The sequence below is a fragment of the Oncorhynchus masou genome, chromosome 17, assembly GCF_036934945.1.
Source record: "Oncorhynchus masou masou isolate Uvic2021 chromosome 17, UVic_Omas_1.1, whole genome shotgun sequence".
NCBI classification, from domain to species: Eukaryota; Metazoa; Chordata; class Actinopteri; order Salmoniformes; family Salmonidae; genus Oncorhynchus; species Oncorhynchus masou.
In genome coordinates this window covers 18356769-18381570 of record NC_088228.1, presented here as the reverse complement: position 1 = coordinate 18381570, position 24802 = coordinate 18356769, and the positions used below count along the sequence as shown (strand labels likewise).

The window sequence follows — 24802 nt, the reverse complement described above, 5'->3', positions numbered from 1 at the left end:
TTCCTCTGTGACACAATGTATCTTAATGCTCTGAGGCTCACAGCAGGAGTCCCAGCAGTGGGCCTCTTCACAAAGAAGCCTCCACTCCATTCTTATGTACTGTGTTGCATAATAGAGGCACATAACAATCGGAGTGGTCTGTTTATTTATGCAGTATTCTGAGCACCCTGTCAAAGGGGAGCTGTCTGGCAACAGACAGCTTCTCAGTGACTGGCATGGGAAATGAGATAAGCATGGTATCCACCTTATGTCACAAAGTAGTTTTTAATGGATGTTTTGGGTGGGGGAATTGACGTTCTGGCTTGCGCTATGCGTGTGCCTTATTCCAATTGATTGCTCATTAGACTTATTTTTCAACCTGGCTGCTCAACTTTTTATAACGGTTAACTGTGTCAGTCCACAAAGCCAGTGTTTGTTGGGTGAACTCACTGTCACAATGTCTGAGACATGATGCAGAGGGAATTGGAGGGATATGTTTTGTCTGAGTGCCAGTTTTCCTTGAACACACACATGTTGGCAGTCAACCAGTTTCTCACTGCTGTGACCGCATTCACCTGTAATGTGTTGCGTGATGGGCTAGCCTACCTGACCCAAAACTCTGCTGTGATACAGCTGAAATCAGGTGATAAATGGTTTCACCACGAATGCGTGACAATCTATGACCTGTTATCCTTTGAGAGAGCCAGATGGTTTTTGCCACAAATAGCAACCTACTCACTATGTAGTGCACTTCTTTTGACCAAGGCCCATAGAGCTCTGGTCAGAAGTACTACACTACATAGGGGAAATGGCTGCACTTTGGGATTCAGCGACATATCATCTTCCCCTCATAGAGGTGTTGAGCCTTGGTGAGATTAGCACAGGGGCTGTATTTATCAAGAGTAGAAAGGCTGATTTGGGATGCGTTTTTCCTTGTAGATCACAATGAATAAGATTACTTGGACTGAAAGGGACCTGCCGCTATCAGCACTCCTACCCTGAGACGTGCATTATATATGTCCCCAGATGGTTTCAGGGAACAATTTATAGAAGTAGCTGTGTAGACCACTTCTTAGTCTCGCAGTAGTGGAGTTACATAACCAGTTCTTCTCTCCAGACATGCTCTGTGTGTATCCCTAATGGCACCCTATACAGTGCACTACTTTTCACCAGGGTCCATTTTGTTTTGGTACTCATCCAGAGTCTAACAGTAGTCAAGTTATGAATTCTACTCTCTAGACGTTCTGATTCTCCGTGGCCCTGTCATTCAGTCCCTGCCCCCTGTGGCAGGCCATGTTAAGTGACATTTACAACGGCTGGAACTGTAGCTCCCTGGTAGGCAGAAGGACAAGAGGAGCAGCCGTGGGCCCCCAGAGCAGACCTGACAGCAATCGATACACATTTTAAGGGATAGCCTATTTCTAGATAGACTGTTGTGGTCTAGAGGAGGAAGAGACGGATGGTTCAGTCAGTTTATCATCTGCTAGCCCATTGCCATCGCTAGGGAAGTAGCCTATACCAAGGGAGTGTTTTGATAAAATGTATTCTCTGGTACTTTTTAGCCAGTAGATTTTAAAGTAGTGCTCACAAGCCAAAAGTGGTCCTTGAAAATGGAATGCTAGGTGGAAAGAGGGATACCTAGCCAGTTACACAACTGAACGCATTCAACTGAAATGTGTCTTCTGCATCTAACGCAACCCCTCAGTCAGACTTGTGGGGGTTGTCTTAATCGTCATCCATGTCATCAGCTCCCAGGGAGTAGTTGTTGTTGAGGGTTAACTGCCTTGCCCAAGGGCAAAACGGCAGATTTTTGGGTTACTGGCCCAACACACTTAACCACTAGGCTACCTACTATGTAAAATATGTGCACCACATCATTGCTCTGCTGTGGTGGGTGCATCTTGCTAGCTGTCACTCATGGCCAGGGGCTGAAGCTCATTGGTTCAACTCCAATTGTTAGGAGACTGGCACACATGGGGGAACATGGTGCAGCACAGCTTCCAGAAAAATGGTTGCTTTCAAACTAGGGATTTTGTGGTGGAGGTAAAACAGTCATTCTGATCAAAGATTATGCATATATGAACGACGCATTGACAAATCCAGCCCAAAACGAAGGTAAAGAAAATGCTTAGTAGTCACCGCCGTTTCGGACATGTCCTTACGTTTGGCAGCAAGTGTACTTCTCCCCCCACCTCCCCCAATGCTGCAGCCAATATAAAACATCTTATAGAGGAGAATAATCAGCTTGCTCATGCTATGCTCACTGGGGAAAAAACCTCATGCAAAGTTATGCAAGTACACAAGTATGGAAGGGACAAAGTGAAGGGCTGTGTCTGAAATGGCATCTTATTCCCTATATAGTGCACTACTTTTGACCAGAGCTCTGGTCAAGGCTTTGAATGAATGCAATGGAAACTGAAAATACTGAAGTGTCTAGAAGCTGCATAGCCTATATTGGAGCTGGCCTTTGGAGCCGATTCCAGACTACTGAAAATGTAATTGGTTGTCAACAATTTTCTTAGCAAGCCTTGGAGAAGGCTAACAGTCTATTGATTTCTATGCAAACCACATATCTATTGTAATGTAGGAACAAACTTGCTGGGAAATGCACTATTCTCAGCCCTTGGGAAGAGTAAGGTTGCATCACAATTCTCCACGCTTTTCCCAAAGTCTACACTCCCAGTCATGTATTTAACGTAGTACCAATTGGCTGGAGGAAGATACCATGACTGAGAGTGTGCAATTGCAGTCTTTGGTAGAAGGGTGGAGAATCGGGATGTAGCCAAAGGTTTCTGTAGTGTGTACTTAAGGCATCGATTTAGCCTCTGTGTGTGCTGTAGCCAAGGCAAACCTGCAGGTGACTCTGTCCATGTAGGATTACTAATATTCTGGGTTGGGCAGCAGTGATGGTGTTCGTTGCTTTGTATGGGAAGGGTTCTGTTCCTCTTCACCTACGCTACCGCCAACCCTTTGCAACTAGAGAGAAGTAGGTTAGGGCGGGAATCTAGATTTTCATATCGTCTTTCTCTCATCCCTGGATTTATGGTATTACCAGCATGGCACACAAGGGTCACAAAAAATGCAGGAGTAAACAGCTAAATCATGCTCATAAAGTTATATAAGCATAGCTAGTAGCTACCGAATATTATTTTCGGTGAGTGGACATTTTACAAGGGAATTTGTGCCTAATAAACATAGTTGTGACGCATGCATTTCTGAAGGGAGAGCATTATGTGTACACGGAGCAGATGGGAGAAGAACAGAGAAGGGGAAGAAACTCTAGGAAGCACTGGGGGAAAAATGGCAACTGTACCGAACTCATCCAGAGCTCTTTGATTTCTGGCAGAAAGTCATAAGATATCTGATGGCAAACATTTAGTAGTGAATTGCATACAGGTGTGACTTCATCACCTCATGTGAGCTGCATAACAGACACTCGCTGATAGATAAAGAACACTTACAGACTCACCAGCTCGCTTTCTCCTGTTGTGCTAATTACAAACACACGACTGGCTCACCTGTTCTGGGGAACCACAGTAAGCGTCATTATGTGACGGGTGAAGTGAATGCCAACGTATTGCACAAGTTGACTGCAGGTATTTAACTTACGTAGCTACAAATTTTAAAAGTTATTGAAAGACCAAGTTTTGACGGTATTGAAAAAACGTCCCGTGGCTTTTTCCAAATACCCGTATGCTGCCCAAGCCTAGAGGGAAGCTCACTTTATTTGGCATATACAACTAGGGCTGTGATTGTCATGGAATGTTGAAGGTTATTGGTATTATTATGATTTTGGTTGTTTTAAGAGGAAATTCTGTGGTGATTGGTCAAATTTGCGAGCCCTCGTAATAGTGTGGTGAGGAGTAGGAGCTCTGTTGTACACTTTGTGTCCAGAAGTAATTTAGCCATTCATTGTAGTCATGCTCTGTAGAGTTGCTGTTTTCTTGTGTCAATTAACCCGTGACATTCCTGGATTACTCATTATATTAATAAAGTCTGATTTTAATCAACAAATACAACATTAAGTTTTAAAACGTTAAGGGTACAAGACTGTGTGTATATATATTTATTTATTTATTTATTTATTTATTTGTATATATATATATATATATATATATATATTTATTTATTTATTTATATATATATTTATTTATTTAAAAAAAATCTCTCTCTCTGGCTATAACTATATCTCTCTCTGGCTATATTGGCAAAATCACTACATATCACATCAGGCCAAGCGGGGAGAGGCTGCCTGTTGTCACAGTTCCAAGTCAAAAACATCCAGCAAACATCCATGATATCCTTTGCCGCTGTAGTCTTCCGACATATCTCAAACCAGTCATTACCATACAACAGAATTACGAAACAAATAATTAAGTTTCTTTCCAGTGAATTTGAGTTACATAACTGTAGAACTAGCAAAGGAGTTTTGAAGTTGTAGTATTTATGAAGTTTGACAACTAGCGCTAGCAAAGTTGTCAAACAAGCTTGGACTAGGCTAATTTAGGAGACTTGACTGTACTTTTTATGCCCTGCTATCAGGAGACAGCAGCAAAGTTTGATTAAACAATTCAGAGACTGAAACAAATAAATCAGAATGCTTATTTGAGTGCGAATTGATATACAATCCCAATATCAGCTATAACTGTCAGTAAAACAAAGCTTAAAATGATGTTTGAGTGAACCCTGAATACAGAAAATGAATGATGAAGTCTCTTCTGGACACGGTAAACACCACCTCACCACTCTACACTGAGTATACCAAACATTACGAACACCTTCCTAATATTGAGTTGCACCCTGCCCCTTTTTCCCCCTCAACAGCTTAAATTCGTCAGGGCATGGCATCTACTAGCTGTCGAAAGCGTTCCACAGCGATGCTGGCCCATGTTGACGCCAATGCTTCCCACAGTTATAATGTTAGCTGGATGTCCTTTGGGTGGTGGACCATTCTTGATACACACTGGAAACCGTTGTGTGAAAACCCAGCAGCGTTGCAGTTCTTGACACAAACCGGTGTGCCTGTCACCTACTTCCATACACCATTCAAAGGCACTTAAATCTTTTGTCTTGCCCATTCACCCTCTGGTTGTCTACACTTGACACTTACATGTGACTTTCACTATCATTGAAAAGACATAATCCATGTCTATTGTCTCAAGGATTAAAAACTGGTCTCCCATTCAACTACACTGATTTTTGAAGTGGAATTAATAAGGGATCAGACCTGGTCAGTCTCATGGAAAGAGCAGGTGTACTTAGTGTATATGCAGGGAATTGTTGATCAATCGTGGAATCCTGGAGGGGACTAACTATGGCTTCATCCCAAATGGCACTCTATTCCTTATAGTGCACTACTTTTGACCAGAGGCTTGGGCCCTAGTTGAAGCTTGCTAGGGACCCCAGAGTAGAGCTGTGGCGAGCGGCACAGTGAAACCATAATCACACACTCCGGAGATATTATATGTACAAACCTGGGACCACGCTGTGCTTCTGCTGTCTTGACAGGCTGCCAATGGCACAATGCCCAGGTCTGAGAGCCAGAGGCCCGTTAGTTTTACTACTGTCAGTACCCTCCCGGCACTTTTCCTCAGGATGACCGAAATCCTATTCAGATGATGGTAATTCATCTTAAAAGAACATGCAACTCGAGGATGCAGCAGCGTTTCAAGTTTTATTTGTCGTATACACGGGGTACGGTGCATGTTATACATTGTCCATCAAAATGCTTACTTGCAGGTTCCTTCTCGACAATGCAACCACAATAAACGATAAGAATACGTACTTAAATTAAAGAATATAATAAACATTTTATCATAAGTATAACACAGGAAGGCACAGTTTATAGTCCAATTTTTGGGGATGGGGTGTAATGTATAATGAGTAGGCTTGGGCAGTTTACCGGGGTATTTCGATAAAGCCGCAATGCTTTTTCAATACTGTTGAAACTATTTCTGAAGTTGTTTTAATACATTTTAATATTTGTAAATACTTTTTAAGTACCTGCAGTCAACTTGTGCAATAAGTTTGGAAATAAAGTTCATTGCTTTCTTGAGCATGCAATACGGCTTTCTCCAGTACGAAATCCTAGTAGAACCACTGTGCTGTCAGACTCAGCATGCTCATGGGGCTGACATCGCTGGTCCAAATGTCAGTCGTGAAGCTAATAGCAGTGACGCCCGTAGCAAGTAAATCAAATTTTGTCACGTGCGCCGAATACAACCGGTGAAATGCTTACTTACAGGCTCTAACCAATGGTGCGGAGGGAAAAAGGTGTGTGTAGGTAAGTAAAGAACTAAAACAACAGAAAAAATACATTTGAAAAAAAGAGTAGCAAGGCTATATACAGACACCTGTTAGTCAGGCTTATTGGGGTTGTATGTACATGTAGGTATTGTTAAAGTGACTGTGCATGTATGATGAACAGAGAGTAGCAGAAGTGTAAAAAGAGGGATTGGCGGGTGGTGGGACACAATGCAGATAGCCCGGTTAGCCAATGTGCGGGAGCACTGGTTTGTTGGGCAATTTAGGTAGTATGTACATGAATGTATAGTTAGTGACTATGCATATATGATAAACAGGGAGTTGCAGCAGCGTAAAAGAGCAGTGGTGGTGGTGGTGTGGGGCACACAATGAAAATAGTCCGGTTAACCATTTGGTTACCTGTTCAGGAGTCTTATGGCTTGGGGGTAAAAACTGTTGAGAAGCCTTTTTGTCCTAGACTTGGCCACTCCGGTACTGCTTGCCATGCGGTAGTAGAGAGAACAGTCTGACTGGCGTGGCTGGGGTCTTTAACTCATAGATGTGCGTTTCAACAATACTGTCTGAACTCCGGTATGGCAACATTTGAAAAATAGCGCCGACTTGGTAGTGTGTACCGGTGCTCGACCAGTCGGCGATAGCCAACATCATCCACGACAGAACTGTTGATTGTCAAGGGCAAAGAATTACATTATCTTGGCGTTAATGGATTTTGCCTTTGCATTGTCTCGCTGAAATGTTCTTACTCTTTCTAATGACTGCTCGATCCACACAGCATACAGTGGGCGGTTGTACGTGTAGTGCTTTATCGTAGCATCATTACATCATCTACCTACGTTATATAGGTATGCACAGGAGCTTTGACATCGGTTTTGCACATCGCCGTTAAACTAGTCGGGCCTATGCCGATATTGGAATTTGTAGCTAATATTTGCCGATTTACGATATGCTTACAGATATATCGTGCACCCCTAATTTCTATCAGAACTCCCACTCCGATACTGTCCGACCAACTGATAAGGGAGAGAAGAACTGTGTGGGGTCCTTGATGCTGTGTGCTTTCCTCAGACACTGTTTTGAGTAGATGTACTGTATGGGTGGGAGCATGGTTCCAACGGTTTTCATCCTTGCTGAATTTATGATGCACACTTTGAAGATAAAATAACTGTCCATTTACTTTTCCTCAGCCAACAAGACAAGTAACTAACAGCAAAATCACTAGCTTAATTCAATCTACTATTCCCCCATAGTAGAACAATTGGGACAATGGTGCCCAAATTCATACAACCAGTATATTAAAAAAATACACTTTTGAAAAGCAGGCTGATGCAGCAGACCAGAACATTTGGTTTAGTGTTCATGTGCTATTATTTCTTCACATAAGCATAGTAATGCACACCTGGCAGTAGGCTGCGCGCAGATGTTTGTTCCGTAATGCAATTAGCGGGAAAACAGTTTCCAAAAGCTCACCCCACATACGAGTGGATTCATGTGACAGAGATTAAAATATCCATGAGAAATAAGAGGGGACATCTGAATATTCAACAATTCGGATGGGTTGCTAATATGACTAGGATTGTGCCACTGACTTCTGAACGAGTTGATTTGAAAAAAAAAAACAATAGAACATGAGAGAAATGGGCTACTTTTTTCAATGGCATAATAGAATTGGTTCCACGTTTCTATTGTCGGGTTTTTGCTAGGCCACCTTAAAGCAAGATAAGACGTGCCTCATAATATGAAGTAAAATGTTAAACGTGGAAATCTAGCGGAACCCCTCGACAATATTCCGCTGTAAAGGCAGCGCGCGAAATTCAAAAATATTTTTTAGAAATACCTAACTTTCACACATTAACAATACAGCAAATGAAAAACTCCTTGTTAATCTATCCATCGTGTCCGATTTCAAAAATGCTTTACAGCGAAAGCACAACATATGATTATGTTAGGTCAGCGCCAAGTCACAAAAACACAACCATTTTCCCAGCCAAAGATAGAAGTCACAAAAAACAGAAATAGAGATGAAAATGAATCACTAACCTTTGATCTTCATCAGATGACACTCACAGGACATCATGTTACACAATACATGTATGTTTTGTTCGATAATATGCATATTTATATCCAAAAATCTGTTTACATTGGTGCATTACGTGCAGTAATGTTTTGATTCCAAAACATCTGGTGATTTTGCAGATAGCCACATCAAATCCCAGAAATACTCATAATAAACATTGCTAAAAGATACACGTGTTATGCATGGAATTTTTAGATCCAATTCTCCTTAATGCAACCGCTTTTCAGATTTTTAAAAAACTTTACGGAAAAAGCATAATCTTAGTACGGCGCTCAGAGCCCAATCCAGCCAAAGAAATATCTGCCATGTTGGAGTCAACAGAAGTTAGAAATAACATTATAAATATTCACTTACCTTCGATCTTCATCAGAATGCACTCCCATGAATCCCAGTTCGACAATAAATGACTGATTTGTTCCATAAAGTCCATCGTTTATGTCCAAATAGCCACTTGTTGTTGGTGTGTTCAGCCCAGTAATCCATCTTCATGAGGCGCGAGCACTACGTCCAGACAAAAACAGTTCCATTACAGGTCATAGAAACATGTCAAACGATGTATGGAATCAATCTTTAGGATGTTTTTAACATAACTTCAATAATGTTCCAACCGGAGAATTCCATTGTCTGTAGAAAAGCACTGGAACGAGAGCTAACTCTGTCGGGACCGCCTGTCACGAGCCTGAGACGCTCTGCCAGACCACTGACTCATTTAGCTCCCATTCCCCCCTCCTTTATAGCAGAAGCCTGAAACAAGTTTCTAAAGACTGTTGACATTTAGTGGGAAGCCTTAGGAAGTGCAATATGACCCCATAGACACTGTATATTCGATAGGCAATGACTTGAAAAACTACAAACGTCAGATTTCCTACTTCCGGGTTGGATTTTTCTCAGGTTTTTGCCTGCCATATGAGTTCTGTTATACTCGCAGACATCATTCAAACAGTTTTAGAAACTGTTAATAATAATAATAATATGCATATATTAGCAACTGGCATATATAGCATATATTATTCATCCAAGCTACTCAGTCCCAAAGAAGTTAAAGGGTTTTTCTTAATTTTTACTATTTTCTACATTGTAGAATAATAGTGGAAACAGAACAAGGAATCCAAGTAGTAACTAAAGTGTTAAACTACTCAAATATTTTATATTTGAGATTCTTCAAAGTAGCCACCCGTTGCCTTGATGACAGCTTTGCGCGCACTCGGCATTCCCTCAACCAGGCAAAGGCAAACACACGATTGTATTTGTTATTTCATAGTTTGGATATCTTCACTATTCTACAATGTAAAAATAAAGAAACCCTTGAATGAGTAGGTGTATCCTAACTTTTTGACCAACAAAACCCTTTGCTATGAGACTCGAAATTGAGCTCCGTTGCATCCAGTTTATATTTTTTTTCATCCTTGATGTTTCTACAACTTGATTGGATCACCTGTGGTACATTTTAAATTGATTGGACATGATTTGGAAAGGCGCACACACCTGCCTAATATATAAGGTCCCACAGAAGACAGAGCAAAAACTAAGCCATAAGTTCGAATGAATTGTCCGTAGCGCTCCGAGACAGGATTGTGTTGAGACACAGATCTGGGGAAGGGTACCAACAAAATTGTGCAGCATTGAAGGTCCCCAAGGAGACAGTGGCCTCCATCATTCTTAAATGGAAGAAGTTTGGAACCCCCAAGACTCTAACTAGAGCTGGCTGCCTGGACAAACTGAGAAATCAGGGGAGAAGGGTCTTGGTTAGGGAAGTGACCAAGAACCTGATGGTCACTGACAGAGCTCCAGAGTTTCTCTGTGGAGATGGGACAACTTTCCACAAGGACAACATTCTCTGAAGAACTCCACCTATCAGGCATTTTTATGGTAGAATGGTCAGACTGAAGCCACTCTTCAGTTAAAAGGCACATGACATCCCATTTGGAGTTTGCCAAACGGCACCTAAAGGACTCTTATGCCATGAGAAACATGATTCACTGGTCTGATGAAACCAAAATTGAAGTCTTTGGCCTGAATGCCAAGACTGGGCAGGGACTGGGAGACTAGTCAGAATCGAGGCAACGATGAACGGAGCAAAGTACAGAGATCCTTGATGAAAACCTGCTCAGGACCTCAGACTGGGGTGATGGTTCCCCATCCAACAGGACAACGACCGTAAGCACACAGCCAAGACAACGCAGGAGTGGCTTCGGGGCAAGTCTCAATGTCCTTGAGTGGCCCAGCCAGAGCCCGGACTTGAACCTGATCGAACATCTCTGGAGAGTCCTGAAAATTGCTGTGCAGCAGCACTCCCCATCCAACCTGACGGAGCCTGAAGAGGATCTGCAGAGAAGAATGGGAGAAACTCCCCAAATACAGGTGTGCCAAGCTTGTTGCGTCATACCTAAGACTCCTCGGGGCTATGAACACTGCCAAAGGTGCTTCAACAAAGTACTTATTTAATTGTTCTGAATACTTATGTAAATGTGATAGGTTTTTTTAGAAATGTTTGCTAATAAAAATGTCTTTGCTTTGTCATTATGGGGTATTGTGTGTAGATGAGGGTGGAAAAAACAAGGCTGTGACCTAACTTTTTTTAAAGATTAAGTGGTCTGAATCATTTCCGAATGCACTGTATAGTCTGTGCGTAGCACTTTGTTCAATTTATCGAATCAGTTTTCTTGCTCAAACTGTGAGCAACCCTGTCAAACTCAAGACATACTTTCTAAACACAGGGATGTCGATTTGCACATGGCTAGTATTATCAGAGGACAGTGGCTTTTTCCAATAAACAGTAGGTTATACTGGCTGGATTTGTTACTCTCCCATGTAAAAATTTCTGCCACTGCAGATTTGGACAGGACTAATGATGGCGTTTTTATGCTCGTGTACATAATTACATTGTCCGACCTCCCACAGTAAAACTAATCTAGTCTTATTAGATCTAAAGTCACCATTGGCCTCATGATGAAATTCCTGAGCGGTTTCCTTCCCCTCCGGCAACTAAGTTAGTATGAATGCCTGTGTCTTTGTATTGGCTGTGTGTATTCATACACCAAGTGTAATGAATAACTTCTCCATGATTTTCAATTTCAACTTTTTTATTTTAAACTATCTTCCAATAGGGCCCCTTCGTGAGGCATCGGGAAATGTCTTTGGTTGACTGTTTGAAATTCACTGCTTGACTGAGGGACCTTTTTTAAAGAATTGTATGTGGGGTACAGCGATAAAGTAGTCATTCAAATCATGATAAATACTATAATTGCACACAAGGTGAGTCGACACAATTTATGTGAGTTAAGCAAATGTTTACTTCTGAACTTGTTGGTGCTTGCCATATCAAAGGGGTTGAATACTTATTGACTCAACACATTTCAGCTTTTTATTATTTTTTTGTTAATATAATTCCACTTTGACATCAATCAAATGTATTTTTGAAGCCCTTTTTTACATCAGCTGATGTCACAAAGTGCTGTACAGAAACCCAGCCTAAAACCGCAAGCAATACAGGTGTAGAAGCACGGTGACATGGAAAAAGACCCTGGAAAGGCCAGAACCTAGGTCGTAACCTAGAGGAACCAAGCTATGAGAGGTGGCCAGTCCTTTTCTGGCTGTGCCGGGTGGAGATTATTACAGAACATGGCCAAGATGTTCATAATGACCTGCAGGGTCATAATAATAATAATAATAATAATTACAGTGATTGTAGATGGTGCAACAGGTCAGCACCTCAGGGGTAAATGTCAGTTGGCTTTTCATAGCCGGTCATTCAGAGTAGCTCTACCGCTCCTGCTGTCTCTAGAGTTGAAAACAGCAGGTCTGGGGACAGGTAGCCCGTCTGGTGAACAGGTCAGGGTTCCATAGCCGCAGGCAGAACAGTTGTAACTGGACTAGCAGCACGGCCAGGTGGACTGGGGACAGCAAGGAGTCATCAGGCCAGGTTGTCCTGAGGCATGGTCCTAGGGTTCAGGTCCTCCGGTTAAGGGAGAACGAAAGAGAAATAGAGAGCATACTTAAATTCACACAGGATACCGGATAAGACAGGAGAAATACTCCAGATATAACAGACTTACACTAGCCCCCCGACACACAAACTGCCACATCATAAATACTGGAAGCTGAGACAGGAGGGGTCGGGAGACACTGTGGCTCTGTCTGACGATACCCCCGGACAGGGCCAAATAGGCAGGATATAACACCACCCACTTTGCTAAAGCACAGCCCCCGCACCACTAGAGGAATATCTTCAACCACCAACTTACCATCCTGAGACATGGCCGAGTCTAGCCCACAGAGATCTCCCCCACGGCACAACCCAAGGGGGGGCGCCAACCCAAACAGGAAGATTACGTCAGTGACTCAACCCACTCAAGTGATGCACCCCTCCTAGGGACAGCATGGAAGAGCACCAATGACTCAGCCCCTGTAATAGGTTTAGAGGCAGAGAATCCCAGTGGAGAGGGGAACCAGCCAGGCAGAGACGGCAAGGGCGTTTCGTTGCTCCAGTGCCTTTCCGTTCACCTTCACACTCCTGGGCCAGACTACACTCAATCATAGGACCGACTGAAGAGATGAGTCTTCAATAAAGACTTGAAGGTTGAGACCTAGTCTGCGTCTCACATAGATAGGCAGACCATTCCATAAAAATAGAGCTCTGTAGGAGAAAGCCCTGCCTCCAGCTATTTGCTTAGAAGTTCTAGGGACCGTAAAGAGGCCGGGCGGCTTGTTACCGTAGCGTACGTGTAGGTATGTACGGCAGGACCAAATCGGAAATACCGGTAGGAGCAAGCTCGTGTAATGCTTTGAAGGTTAGCAGTAAAAGCTTAATCAGCCCTTGCCTTAACAGGAAGCCAGTGTAGAGAGGCTAGCACTGGAGTAATATGATCACATTTTTGAGGGTTCTGGTCAAGATTCTATCAGCCGTGTTTAGCACTAACTGAAGTGTATATAATGCTTTATCCGGGTAGCCGGAAAGTAGAGCATTGCAGTAGTCTAACCTAGAAGTAACAAAAACATGGATTATTTTTCTGCATTGTTTTTGGACAACGTTTCTGCTTTTTGCAATGTTATGTAATGGGGGGAAAAAAGCTGTCCTTGAAACAGTCTTGATATGTTCGTCAAAAGAGATCAACGTCCAGAGTAACATTGCAAAAAATCAGAAAGTAAGATTAATTGTCAGATTCAACAGAAGATCTTTTTCTTGGGACCTAGAACAAGAATCTATTTTGTCTCTGAGTTTAGAAGTAGAACACTTGCCGCCATCCACATGTCTAAAACACAGGCTTCCAGGGAGGGCAATTTTCGGGCTTCACTGTGTTTCAGCGAAATTTGGGTTTCCAATCTCTCAAATAATGTGGTGATCAGTGGTATCAAAAGCAGCAATAAGGTCTAGGAGCAGTGCTATGATGGGGTCTAAAACATAACTGAAGCGTTTCGTATACGTTGTTTGTCTTCAGGAAGGCAGTGAGTTGCTGCGCAACAGATTGTTCCCAAAAGTTTGAGAGGAATGGGAGATTCCTATTTGTAGTTTTTAAAGATATTTTCTGGGTTAAGGTTTGGCTTTTTCAAGAGGCTTTATTACGGCCACTTTTAGTATGCGGCTCGAAGGTTGAGGGCATGATTATTTTCATCATTGTGTCGATATAGTACTAAAACACTTGAGTGTCTCTCTTGATCCTAGGTCCTGGCAGAGTTGTGCAGACTCAGGACAACTGAGCTTTGGAGGAATACGCAGATTTAAAGAGGAGTCCGTAATTTGATTATGGGGTATTGTGTATAGGCCAGTGACACAATCTCAATTGAATCTATTTTAAATTCAGGCTGTAACATTTTGAAGAAGTGAAGGGGTGTGAATACTTTCAGAAGGCACTGTAGGTCGTCTGATTTTAATCCGTGTTGACAGTGGAGTAGTCAACTGCTCCTTTCTGTGTAGAAAAGCCCATGTTTAATGCCTGCTTCTTTCTTCAGTCAAATCTGTGTTGCAGATGGCTGAGAAAATGCCTCTTAAGGAAGCTTGAAGCCTGTGGAATTTGGCAGACTCGTACAGGATTCTTTAAAGTCCAAGTGCTGTCAATGTATTGTCCTGTGGTTTATATATTGTGCAACTGATCAAATTTTTGTACACTTTTAGTGCTCGTTCAATCAGTGTTATTTCCTTGTAGTTGTTGGTAGGGGTGTAGTGGTTCACCGAACCCACGGTTCGTTTTGGGTTTTTGGGGTCACATTTTTGCCAAGGATGTTTTTTTAATGGAAGCGTGCAATTTGCATGCTGACTGCAGGTATGTCCTCCACAGTTGTTGCTAGAGAATTTTATGTTCCTTTCTCTACAATAAACTGCCTCCAATGTTGTTTTAAAGAATTTGACTGAACTTCCAACCAGCCTCACAACCGCAGACCATAATGACCACGCCAGCCCAGGACCTCCACATCTGGCTTTTTGACCTGCGGGATCGTCTGAGGCCAGCCACCGGGACAACTGTGCAGACCCACAGTTTCATCAAACTGTCAGAAACCATCTCGGTAGCTCATCTGCGTGCTTGTTCTCCTCACCAGGCTCTTGACCTGACTGATGTTAGGCATTGTGTCTGACTTCAGTGGGCAAATGCTCACCTTCGATGGCCACTGACACGCTGGAGAACCGTGCCCTTCACAGGTGAATCCCAGTGTGTGGGCAAGCGGTTTGTTGACATCAACATTGTGAACAGAGTGCCGTAGGGTTATGGCATGGGCAGACATAAGCTACATGCACAATTGCATTTTATCGATGGCAATTTGAATGCAGAAATACCGTGAAAAGATACTGAGGCTCATTGTCGTGCCAATCGTCCGCCGCCATCACCTCATGTTTCAGCGTGATAATGCACAGCCCAATGTCGCAAGAATCTGTACACAATTCCTGGAAGCTGAAAATATCCTAGTTTTTCCATGGCCTGCATACTCACCAGACATGTCACCCATTGAGTATGTTATATGGTCTGGATCGACGTGTACGACAGTGTTCCAATTCCCGCCAATATCCAGCAACTTTGAAGAGTGGGACAACATGCCACAATCAACAGCCGGAAGAACTTCATGTGAAGGAGATGCACAAGGCAAATGGTGGTCACACCAGATAGTGACTGGTTTTCTTGTCCACTCCCCTACCTTTAAAAAAAATAAGTATCTAGGACCGACAATGCATATCTGTATTCCCAGTCATGTAAAATCCAGATTAGGGCCAAAGGAATTCACTGATTTCCTTATGAACTGTGACTCAGTAAAATCTTTGCAATTGTTGCGTTTTTATATTTTTGTTCAGTGTAATTAACAGCTTTGGTTTGCTTATATAGGCTAGAGCAGGTACTACCTGTTTGCTGAAATGGGTGCGAGAGGGATGTTTCGAACGTGGCCTGCACTTCCATGACGTTCTCAAACACCTAGAATGGGCCCATAAACACCTATCGCGCTTGTATTTTTTTTGGCATGGTCAGAATCGACTGTGAAAAGCTACTTGAATGCAGGGGAGATGAAGTTGTTGTCTGTATTTCTGTCTTGCTTTGGTGGTAGGAAAAGTGGGGTAATTTCAGTGTAGAGGTGTTGGCAGCTACATAGGCTATTGAACAGTGGTGACGTACTGTTAACGTTTCATCTATAACTCTCTGTCCATCGCCGTTGAAATCTACTGGGAAGCCGAAGTGTTCCCAAACTAGAGATTTAAACAATGGAGGAGAATCGTCCACCACTCACCATATTGAGATAAAAACGGCTGCATTAGGCCTTTAAGAGTTCATCTGGATCAGTGAAATAAATGGCAAACTGCAATTCATAGACCAGAGTTGCAAACACTTTTTGATATTCTGATCTTTGTGGCAATTCATATCTGGCAGTGAAATACTTTAATCTCAAAAGATGTGTTAAAGGTCATATGAGCCAAGAGTCCCCCCCCTCAATACTCAACTGGTAAACCAAATCAGGACCCAGACCCAGAACCTAAGCCAGGTTGGGCTTAGACCCCTGGTATCATATAACCACACATAACACATGGAAGAATGTGTAGAATTGCAGAAAATTAGCCTTTAAAACGTCAAATATATTTTCTCCATGTTAAATGTGTATAATTGCTTTAAACTGCAAAAATGTTTTCTCTGCCAACAAGCGGGGTGTGAACAGCTTTTTTTGGGGGGGGTGCATGGGTTGTGAGGTGGGCGTTTACTACGCCGTTTTAATTACATGATCCACCTGGACCTTCTCAAATAGTACTTGAGTGCCCCTGGCCTAGACGATATCCAAAAACAAATAGCAATACACTAAATTAATTTTCTGTTTTCAATTGTAAGCACAATACCACACTTTTCCAAAGTAGTCCATGTTACTGTTATTTCCAATGAAATCAAGGCATTAGAATATACCGGAGGGCTTACGCTGTTTTTTGTTGAGCAAAACGCGCCTGCGAGGGTCTAATGCTCCATGTCGAGCCCTCGGCTCACTCGCCCTCCACGCACTGTAGGCTACAATACCTTGAGTTTCCCTGTGTATGATTTAATGAAAATCAAACATGGTTGTTTTTCTGGCCTAAAATACATTAGTTCATAAGGGCAGAATAGTGTGTGTGTGTGTGGCCTACAGAAGTTTCATCAGTTATACCATTATTGCAAAAATATTTGGATCAGGTAAAAAGCAGACATTGGTAAGAGGCCAGGCTTTATGGAATCTAGCGCTGAATACATTGATTCACCAAAGGTCAATACTTAAATGTTTAGTTATGGAATGCCCACCGTGTACCCATGTTTGTCCTCTAGTTGCTTGCACATCTTTGTTTTCTGAAATTCATACTTTTTCAATAATTGTTAATCAAATACCAGTACCGACTTTCCTTGTTGAGATTCAATTGGTGCATTTGCTTGGCGTTGCCATCTTAGAGCAACAGCAATGAGCAAACAGTCGGTGGTTGCCTGGCGGACTACTTTTTCTAATTTGGCTAGCTACTCAATGTGCTTGTGGAAAACATTGCAATGGGATTGCATTTTTTTAAACGTTTTAATTTAAAAAAATAAATCACTAATTTTTTATTGGCCATAAGCTGGCTTTTACCGGCTAATGGAAACCCTGTTCCAATGGTGGTTTGTAGTGATTTGAGATGACGGTCATTATTTGTTGCTGTAAAGTGCATAATCTGCCAGGTGCCTGGTCCAAACTAGCTCCCAGACTTTGAAACCGAAGAATAGGAATTTTTAGTTATGAAACTGATATGAGTTAAGCCTACATATTGCCTTGGATATAAAGTGTACTTGGGTTTTGCACCTGGGGAATAGCCTAGTAAATCGGTGACTGACTACCATTCCAGCACTTACCCTGGCCTTGCCAAGTCCTGCTGTTTTATTTTCAATTTTCCGGTCCTTAGTGAGAGAGAGTACTAGAAAAACGACCACCTAAAAACTCTGAAGGTGATTCTGTTTCTATCAGTAATGATTTGACCCTTGATTTAATCCTAGCAAACGGATAAGATCGCACAGTGCTTGAGATTCACTCTGACTTATGTACTCCAGGCGTTAATTACTTCAACTTCCAGCTGACCCTGTCAATTGACCTATTAAAGTGGTCTGATTTGATCGTTAAATCCTAGGGCCTGTTGGGCAGAGGTATGTTCATTCATTTGACCTCATTCCTCTACTCCTCTCTCTGGTTCTGTGTGGCACAGTTGATGGAGCATGGTGACTGCAATACCAGGATCGAGGGTTTGTTTCCCGCTGGGTCCACCCACATGAAAATGTTTGCACGCATGATTGTAAGTCGCTTCAGATAAAAGCTTCTGCTGAATGTGTTGCTTATTATTAAGCTCTCTTTCTCTAGGAACACCATCTCCAGAGGGCCATGTCGGCTCAGTCGGTGTATGGAGAGAAACACAACATGGTCATCCCTGTCCCGGAGGCAGACGGCAACATTGCCTACTACGAGTCCCTCTACCCCGGAGAGTTCAAGATGCCAAAGCAGCTTATTCACATACAGCGTGAGTAGTGGACCTGGCTGCAAGGCTAGTACCCTATACTACCGCTCAATCTCAAATCGACCCAAACACTCTCCCTATGCACTTTGGGCAATCTGACAGGATTTGATTGGTATAAGTAATAAGATGAATCTTCCACCTAGCCTATCAGAGGGCCCGGTGGAACTGTTTCCATATTGATTGCAGCTGGCAGATCCTCTTAGATCTCCACAAGTCCCTAGGAAGTTGGGTCTAGGTGTCCATTTGGGATTTGGTCATACCTCAGCTTGGTTTATGGAGAGGTGTTGATAACATCTGAATATGTGGTTTATCTGTTGCTAGGCAATAGTGATGAGTAGTTTTATGCCCTGGTGGCAAAGTTGCATGAACCAATTCAGAGACTAACTAATACATATTGAAGGAGAGCCAATCTATATACAATTACAGCTGACTTTGAGACTCAATAGTAAAATGTTGTTTGAGTGAATCTGGAAAATGAAAGGGCAAATTGCTTCAGTAGACTCTTCCTCCCCACCACTCTATGGCAAGGAGTTTTGTTGGTAGTAGTTGAGACTTGTAAGGCATAATTCTTAAGCGTTGTGGGATCTAGCCTTAGTAGTAATTTAGTAGGCCTAATCCTCGTACATGAATCATACTATTTGTTATTGCTCAAGATAATAGCTCAGCTAAATTTTATTTCCTGGGCTTATGTCATTATTGTCCAATGTGAGATGGGCCTGGGAATTGCCAGGGAACTCAACAATATAATATCACGATACTTAGGTGCCGATTCGGTAATGTGCTTTGATGTTCCCAACATATTGCTCACCATATGTCTGCTGCAGAGAGGAAAGATTCAAACTAATTTTGATCAGTAAGGGAAATAAGTTCTGAAAAGTTGTTGCTAACTACAGTAGCACAACAATTGTTACTTAGTCGAATATCTATATCCTCCCAAAATAATATTGCAATATGTAACTTAATTTCCCCCCCAACTTTTTCTGTCATTATAGCTAGGCAATTGCGTTAATTCACGTTACCTTGTTAGTAGAGGCTGCCGAAAACTCAAAAATCTAACATGATTGGAATTTAATTGATTTATATGAAGGTGTGTTAGTTTTGGATTCAGCATTGTCATCTGTCTTGGGCTTTGAAAGCTAAATTGAAATGCAGTTGCCAAGATGCTGCCATAAAGTTTCTCTGGCTTGATTTGCTGAACCGACCAAATGTAAATTAATCACTTTACCCCAATCAATACAACCATTGCTTTAGTCAGAATTGAAATACTAGTGGCTCGGAACATAAGTCAGCATTATGTCAAACTGGGAAGATGGGCTAGAAGTTCTCCTGTATCCTGTAATAGGAAAGGGGAGCATCCAGCTCTTCTTTTGAACTGTTGGAATGGAAATGCATTGGCTTAAGCACCAGGCTACTGTGATGCTACTACGTTAGCATGTGTGCTCAGTGGTAACAGGAGAGCTACACTGGGGTGTCATAGACCCGTAGCTTTTGCAGGCGTGGGTAGACCTTAAGTTCTCTAGGATAGTGGGCAACATTTGGAATTTTGGATGAAAAGCAGGCCCAAATTCAACTGCCTACTACTCATGCCCAGAAGCTAAGATATGCATATTATTAGTAGATTTGGATAGAAAACACTAAGTTCCTAAAACTGTTTGAAGCGTGCCTTTTGAGTATAACAGAACTTACGTAGCAGGCGAAACCCAGAGGACAAACCATTCCGATTTTTATTTTTTGAGGTCACTCTCTTTTCAATGGGTTTTCATTGGAATCCAGATTTCTAAGGAACTTGCTTGCCGTTCCTACCGCTTCCACTGGATGTCAGTCTTTAGGAATTAGTTGAGGTTTTTCCTTTGTGTAATGAAGAAGTAGCCCTGTTCAAAACGAATGTTACTTCATGTGTACTGTTTGATAGATGTGCGTGACCAGAAAGCTAGCGTCAGTTTGTTTTCTTCCTGTATTGAACACAGATCATCCTGTCTTCAATTTGATCGATTATTTACTTGTAAAAAAATAACTAAAGTTGTATTACACAAGTAGTTTGAAATGTTTTGGCGAAGTTTACAGGTATCTTTTGAGATATTTTGTAGTCACGTTGCGCAAGTTGGAACCAGTGTTTTTCTGGATCAAACGCGCCAAATAAATTGACATTTTGGATATATATGGACGGAATTAATTGAACAAAAGGACCATTTGTGATGTTTATGGGACATATTGGAGTGCCAACAAAAAAAGCTCGTCAAAAGGTAAGGCATGATTTTATATTTTTATTTCTGCGTTTTGTGTCGCGCCTGCATGGTTGAAATATGCTTTCTCTCTTTCTATATGGTGGTGCTACCCTCAGATAAAAGCATTGTTTGCTTTTGCCAAAAAGTATTTTTGAAATCTGACATGTTGGCTGGATTCACAAGTGTAGATTCCAAGAACACAGGATGAGATGTTACTATCCGTTGTGCAAGCACTTCCAAGAGTTAATAAACAGTGAACGTGGTGAAATTTGGGGAGCGCATCGTCAGTAGTGTACCTTTGGTTCCTAGGGTGTTTCGGCCTTTCACACTATACACCCTCCCCAAAGGCGGCCAGCGACAGGGTGATCAATCCTACGCTTGCGTCCCATTCCCAATTAGTCATAGGAGTTGCCTTGTTGTTGATAGCCAACATCCCATGGGACTATGCATGGCAGGGGCATCCTCCTCCCTGAGTCAAGCATTGTTGACCGCATACCTCCTGGCCCTCTCACTTCGGGGCCCAGCTGGGGTCTTTCCTCTTCATCCAGAGCCACTGACTGCTGCCTTCTGCCGCCTCTGCCAAATCTTTCTGTCCCGTACTCATAGATGATGTCCCCCATCCTCTCCAACTTCTTCTCCACTGTGCCTCGAAGTCTCTCGAGGGTCAAAGTAAGGTCAGTATTCACTGTTTCCCACAACTTCTTGTCACTGGCGCCAGGCCACTTCACATACGGTCTGTGCCCTGGTAGTCTCCTCTCGACTGCAGGTCTGGGAGGCTGGGTGAGTTCCACTCCTGTTGTTGGTTCCACCTCAGTTGCTACTTCGGTGCTTGAGTTTATGTCCTCCATGACAGTGGTACTGATGCACTGCAAACTATGGTTTGCGTCCAGTTGCTGTGCTTCATTCGACTGATTTGATCGCTTTCGCAGAAAGTAATCAATGCGAGTTCTCTGTCTCTCTTTACCCAAACACCCCTTTTTCCCCTGGTGGATCCTCAGCCCATGGTGTGATGTAACTTTCCTCCAACCACAGACACATACCTGCATCTGTTTGTGGCCCACTGTTGCAGCAGAACTTGTGACAGTTGCTGTGGTGTTCTCTTGTGCTGTGCTCTCATTACTCGTAGTCGTTTCCAGTCCAGTCGTTACCATGTTGTCAGCCAATGAGTCATCTTCCGCCCCCACTCTCGCAGACTCTAGGGGTATTCTCGTATGTTGACTTTCTGTAGCTAAAGCGGGTGTTTCCAACATACTGCAAAGCATGGGAAACTACAAAAATGGGAAGCTACCCCATGACTGTCCCAGTGGGGTCTATTCCCTCCTGTCAGCCGTCTCTCCGTGCCGCCACAAGGACTTTCCCCTGTTGTCAGCTGATCTTTCTCAACAGTCACTGGACAAGTCCAGATAGTCCTGATGTAGCTTTAATCGGGAAGATCGGGAAAAAACTGAGGTTTTTGGATTTTAACCTCTGAACCACCCATCCCGGATCCGGTATAATTGTCATCAGCAACGCTGAATAGCATAGCGCAACAGTCAAATAATATTACAAGAAAATATTCATGAAATCACAAGTGCAATATTGCAAAACACAGTTTAGCCTTTTGTTAATCCACTTGTCGTCTCAGATTTAGAAATTGTGCTTTACAGCGAAAGCAATACAAGCGTTTGTAAGTTTATTGATCGCTCGACAAAACAATAAGCACACTTAGCATCCGGTAAGTTGGTCACGAAAATAAGAAAAGCAATCAAATTAATCGTTTACCTTTGATCTTCGGATGTTTTCACTCATGAGACGCCCAGTTAGACAACAAATGTTCCTTTTGTTCCATAAATATATTTTTTATATCCAAATACCTCCGTTCGTTTGGTGCGTTATGCCCAGGAATCCACCGGAAAGAGCAGTCACGTCAACGTCGACACAAATTCCAAATTATATCCATAATGTCCACAGAAACATGTCAGATGTTTTTTATAATCAATCCTCAGTGTTTTTCAAATATCTATTCGATAATATATCAACCGGGACAGTTGGCTTTTCACCAGGACCGGGAGTAACAATGGCCACCTTTCTCTTTTCACAATTCACTCAGAGCCCAGGTTTTGAAAACTTTAGAGTTTTCTATCCTAATCTGTCAATTGTATGCATATTCTATCATCTGGTCCTGAGAAATAGGCCGTTTAAATTGGGAACGTTTTTTCCAAACATAAAAATAGTGCCCCCTAGCTTCAAGAGGTTAATTAACCTCTTAGAGCCACCCGACATGCTAGCGTCTCACCTTGCCAACAAGAAATGCACAACGCCAAATGCTAATAGCACTCGTTAAAACTCAAAACTTTCATTAAAACACACATGCAGGGTACTCAATTAAAGCTACACTCGTTGTGAATCTAGCCAACAAGTCAGATTTTTAAAATGCTTTTCGGCGAAAGCATGAGAAGCTATTATCTGATAGCATGCAACACCCCGAAATACCTGAAGGGGACGTAAACAACAATTAGTGTAGCCGGCGCTACACAAAACGCAGAAATAAAATATAAAACATTCATTACCTTTTGACGAGCTTCTTTGTTGGCACTCCTATATGTCCCATAAACATCACAATTGGGTCCTTTTTTTCGATGAAATCGGTCCATGTATACCCAAAATGTCCATTTATGAAGACTGTGATCCACGAAAAAACACTTTCAAAAGCAACGTCATTTTTTAAAATTAAAAAGTTGCCTATATAAACTTTGACATAACACTTCAAACTACTTTTGTAATCCAACTTTAGGTATTATTAAACGTTAATAAGCGATTGAATTCATCACGGGGCGATCTGTATTCAATAGCAGCATGTCTTGAAATGATGGTCGATATTCTCTCTACCAAAACTGCCTTTGTGATGCCCTGATGACAGGAAGTGCCTTTTCTTCATTTAACCAAGGAATAACTTCACACCAATTGCCAAGACTTGCGACATTGTGTGGAATCTGTAGGAATTGTCAACTGGGAGCCATCTATTTTCTCTTCCCATAGACAATACAGGCAACTGGCGGATTGATATATTTTTTTTTTTGGTGATCAGTTTTCCTTGGGGTTTTGCCCGCAACACACGTTCTGTTATAGTCACAGCCGTGATTTAACCAGTTTTAGAAACTTCAGTGTTTTCTATCCACACATACTAATCATATGCATATACTATATTCCTGGCATGAGTAGCAGGACGTTGAAATTTTGCGCGATTTTTAACAAAATGTTGAAAAAAATAGCCCTAGCTCTAACAGGTTTTTAAACCAGTAACCAGCCAAGCAGAAGAGTTACACAACTCAGAAATAGAGAAAATGAATCCCTTACCTTTTGATCTTCATATGGTTGCACTCAGAAGACATTCATTTACTCAAATGTTCCAGTTGTTCGATAGTCTCTTAACAATCAATCACCCATATTGGCAAACATATTTCATTTCAAACTTCACATTTCTCTAGTATAGACTACTTATCGTCATGAACAATATCAGCAAAAGTACCTGTGAAAATAATCGGTATGGTCTGTCTAACTTTAGATTTGTCACCCCATCTCTACTCCATTCTCATGTCTGAAGTTCTCACCTCTCCCTCTCTCACCTGTAGCTTTCACCCTGGACACAGAGCAGCCGGACTATGACCTGGACACAGAAGACGAGGTGTTTGTGAACAAGCTAAAGAAGAAGATGGAGATCACCTTCCTGCAGTTTGAGGAGATGGTCGACCGTCTGGAGAAAGGCAGTGGGCAGCAGGTAAGTCTTGGACTCTGCATCCTAAATGGCACACTATTCCCTACATATAGTGTACTACTTTTGACGGGAGCCCTGAGTGCCTTGGTCAAAAATAGAGCACTACACAGGGAATAGGGTGCCATTTGATGGGATAAGCGGGAGTAGCCTACAATGGGCAGTCATAGCATCAGACTAGCATCCTGTCCTGGGGGTGTACTGTCTTGCACATCAAGCTGTGTCACGCTACAGAAACCAGAAATTGTTACTCTACAATCGGGATCAGAACAGAGACCCTGCCGCCTCACAAATGTGACTCCCTGCTCCTCCCTCACCTCTTCCCCCGATCAGGCGGTGAGCCTACAGGAGGCCAAGCTGCTGTTGAAGGAGGATGACGAGCTGATTAAGGAAGTGTTTGACTATTGGACCAGGAAGAGGAAAAACGGCACGCACGGCACGCTGCACCCCACTGTGAAGCAGGAGAAGAGGGATGGCTCCAGCACCTCAGACCCCTACGTGGCCTTTCGCAGAAGGACGGAGAAGATGCAGACCAGAAAGGTAGG

At 42.4% G+C, this 24802-nt stretch overlaps 1 protein-coding gene across 4 annotated transcripts in view; it reads left to right on the top strand.

The window, feature by feature from the left end:
* LOC135558638 (enhancer of polycomb homolog 1-like) overlaps positions 1-24802 on the top strand; it is a 48275-nt gene that overhangs the window by 5596 nt on the left and 17877 nt on the right. For 3 of the 4 annotated variants that reach the window (XM_064992593.1, XM_064992592.1, XM_064992591.1), the window contains 3 exons: positions 18128-18284; positions 24118-24263; positions 24591-24797. In XM_064992593.1, the coding sequence (XP_064848665.1) occupies positions 18149-18284; positions 24118-24263; positions 24591-24797 (489 nt within the window). In that variant the 5' untranslated portion in view covers positions 18128-18148. The remainder of the gene's footprint in view (positions 1-18127; positions 18285-24117; positions 24264-24590; positions 24798-24802) is intronic. The other variant, XM_064992594.1, reaches the window with a different exon arrangement.